At 51.2% G+C, this 3,122-nt stretch overlaps 1 protein-coding gene across 1 annotated transcript; it reads right to left on the reverse strand.

Moving 5' to 3' along the window:
* Positions 1 to 263: 263 nt before the first annotated feature.
* Positions 264 to 2,140, reverse strand: FGFBP3 (fibroblast growth factor binding protein 3). The gene is made up of 2 exons (XM_016918851.4): positions 1,907 to 2,140; positions 264 to 1,556 (listed from the first exon to the last, which is right to left on the reverse strand). Exon 2 carries the CDS (start codon positions 1,476 to 1,478, stop codon positions 702 to 704), a length of 777 nt encoding a protein of 258 aa, XP_016774340.1. The 5' UTR covers positions 1,479 to 1,556; positions 1,907 to 2,140; the 3' UTR covers positions 264 to 701.
* Between the last annotated feature and the right edge of the window lie 982 nt (positions 2,141 to 3,122).

Consider the following 3,122-nt stretch of genomic DNA (forward strand, 5'->3'; position numbering starts at 1 on the left):
TAGCCACCGCACTCCAGCCTGGGCAAGCCAGACCCCGTCAGGGAAAAAAAAAAAAAAAAAAGTAGCTCTTCTAAAAGAATGGAAAGGAAATCATTCTGCAAAACTTTCCTTGGAGCCAGTTTTGACCTGTGAGGCTTCTGTCCCTATAGAGGTTATCTATGACACCCACCACGCTGCATCCAAGTTTATACCAATTCAGAAATGGAAAAAAAGTCTGCAGTCTTGTTAGCTGATTAAGTGAGAAGACATTGATTCAACCTGGCTCAGGTTGGCAATTGCTCATGGCTGCATTTAATAGAAATGTTAAACAATAAACATTGCATCCCCCTCCCCACATGGGACTCACATCACTTTAGACACTCTATCTCCCCCTTATTCTCAGCCTCTCTCTGCATCGATTTCTCTCCCCAGTCTCCAGTTTTTGCACATTTAAGGTACGCCTATTTCTGTTTCCATTATTTTTCCTGCTCTTAATCAGGACTGAGACTTTTCAAAATTTTTAACTTCTCTGCTATCCCAGAGATTCTCCATACCCCTTACACTCTCATCCCAAGCATCTCACCCTTACCCTTGCCCCCACCCCCATTCGAGAACCTGGACTTCTCCCCAATCTCTATCACAGTACCCCCCGGTCTAAGACGCCCTTAGCTTTCCCTTCCCCACGCCTCCCCCATCAACCCTCCCTAAGCCGGCAGGCAGTCTCAGCCGTTCCAGAAATTGACAAAGAAGTTGCAGAGGGAGTGCCACTTCTCAGCGCAGTAGGTCTCCGTGAGCTCCGCGTTCCCGTCCAGCCCGTCGGGGTCGGGCCCGGTCCCCATGGGTCGCTCCTCGTTGGGGACCAAGGCCGCCTTCCTCTTGCCCTCGATGGTCTTCCTCTCTGAGGGGTTTTCTTTGGGCGGTGCGCTTTGGGGAGGCGGGGTCCCAGCGGCTGGGCCGGGCGCACGCTCCCGGGTCCGCCCCCGGTTCCGGGCCCGGGGCTTGGACTCCCCCGCGAATCCCGCGACGGTGGGGCGTGCGGGCGGGGACGCGCGGGGCACTAGCCGCAGCTCGGCGCCGTGGCCCTTCTTGCCCGCGCACAAGCGGGCCTGGAGCGGCGCGGGGTCGTGACAGGGCCTCCGCTTCTTGCGCAGCCCTCCCAGCACCTGCTTCCAGAAGTGCGCGCGGCGAGCGGCGTAGGCTGCGCAGCGCTCCGGATGCCCGCGGTAGGCGCACTGGTGGCGCGCCCCGTCCGGGCTCTGGCAGCGCAGCGCTAGCTCGCTGCCCGCTGCGGCCTCCGGGGCGGGCAGCAGGAGCTGCCAGCTGCACGTGTGCTGCTCGGGGCTGAGGAAGCGACCCGAGGAGCCGCCAGTGGGCCCGGGGACCGGCTCCGCCACGTTGCTAGCCGCCCCTTTCTCCCTCCGAGCAGCCGCGAGGAGGCAACCACTCAGCAGCAGCAGCAGCGACGGCGACAGCGACGCTCGCAGCCTCGGAGGACTCATGCTCCGCGGTTTCCGCGCTCCGCTGTTCTCAGACCACGTTTGTCGGGGCTGGACCAGGCAAAGAGCATTCCCCAGGACCTGCGGACAGAGGCAGAGACTGCCACCAACTGAGCCACGCGCAGCGCTTCGCCCAGACACATGCACCTGCGAACTACTCTTCCGCAGACTTTCTAGAAGCTGCAGCCTGCGAGGAGACCCTCTGAGGAGCTTTCCTGGGGAAACTGCTTACTGTCTAAATAATCACTTTCAAACCGTGTATGCATTGACATTTTCTTCCCCTTGCAAATACGATAGCAAAACGATGCGTGATAATTGCCCCCTCTACCCCTTCCTTCATTTTCTTCCTTCTCCAACCTGCAATAAACTATCTACAAAATCATTTCAGATGATTCCTTGGAAACATGCACTTTACTACACTTTGAACTTACCGAGTTCTGGGAGAGGCGCCAAAGCCTTATTAGGGTAGAGGGAACGACTGCACGGGGGAGTAGTCTGTTTTAGCCGGCTCCCTGTGAATGAACGTGGTATCAATGGAACAGAAGAGGCCTACCCTTCTTCGCCCCTCCCCGATTTCTCTCACACTGGGAGACTTATCACCGCCGCGCTTCTCTCTCTCTCTCCCTCTCTCTCTCTGTCTCTCCAGATGGATGATGGAAGCGGTCCTGTAGTATGAAATACAAACCTTGTATTTTGCTTCCAATGTTTAAAATAATCAGGCAAAATTAACCAAGTTTTTCTTCTTTCATGTACTTAACCATCCAAAAAATAAAAATTAAACAAAAGATCTAAGTTTTAAAAGTTAAATAAAATGAAAAAAAACAAACTTCAGTATTCTAAACTAGGCATTTTTTACACAATTATATCATTTACATTCTATTTCTCATATTCTGAGTTCTACATTTTTACCTATTATTTCCAATAGCCTTTCTTAAGACTCTCAATCTTAATAATTGTTACTACTAATAAAAATATAATATCCTAGTTTATTAACATACAATAGTGCCCAGCAGTTCACCCAGGAGTGGACATTTGGGCTTTTTATTATTTTTAGGTATTAGAAATCAGTTATAAGGGTCCTCCAAAAATTAGAAGTTTAAAAAAATTATTTGTATTATAGTAGTTGAACGGTAAGATTACCAATTGAAATGGTATAATAGTTAAGAATGTGAGACCAGCCTGGCCTGGTGAAATCCCGTCTCTAATAAAAATACAAAAATTAGCCAGGCGTGGTGGCAGATGCCTGTAATCCCAGCTACTCAGGAGGCTGAGGCAGGAGAATCACTTGAACCCGGGACAGAGCGAGACTGCCTCTCAAAAAAAAAAAAAAAAAAGAGAGAGAATGAATGTGTTCTTGAATCTTGAAAATGTTACATTTAAGCAAAGCTGCTTTTTCTGGAGGGGGGGATTGTGTGTGTGTGCGGGGGTTGGTTTGTTTGTTTGTTTGTTTGTTTTGAGACGGGGGCTCACTCTGTCACCCAGGCTGGAGCGCAGTGGTGCTATCTCGGCTCACTGCAACCTCTGCCTTCCCGGTTCAAGCGATTCACCTGCCTCAGCCTCCCCAGTAGCTGGAATTACAGGCGCCTGCCACAACACCCAGCTAATTTTTAGTGGAGAAGGGGTTTCACCATGTTGCCCAGTCTGGTA

This window comes from Pan troglodytes, chromosome 8, assembly GCF_028858775.2.
Source record: "Pan troglodytes isolate AG18354 chromosome 8, NHGRI_mPanTro3-v2.0_pri, whole genome shotgun sequence".
NCBI classification, from domain to species: Eukaryota; Metazoa; Chordata; class Mammalia; order Primates; family Hominidae; genus Pan; species Pan troglodytes.

What these genes read in the sequence shown, in the direction of transcription:
- FGFBP3 (XM_016918851.4), bottom strand. Translation starts at nt 1,478, where the DNA reads ATGAGTCCTCCGAGGCTGCGAGCGTCGCTGTCGCCGTCGCTGCTGCTG.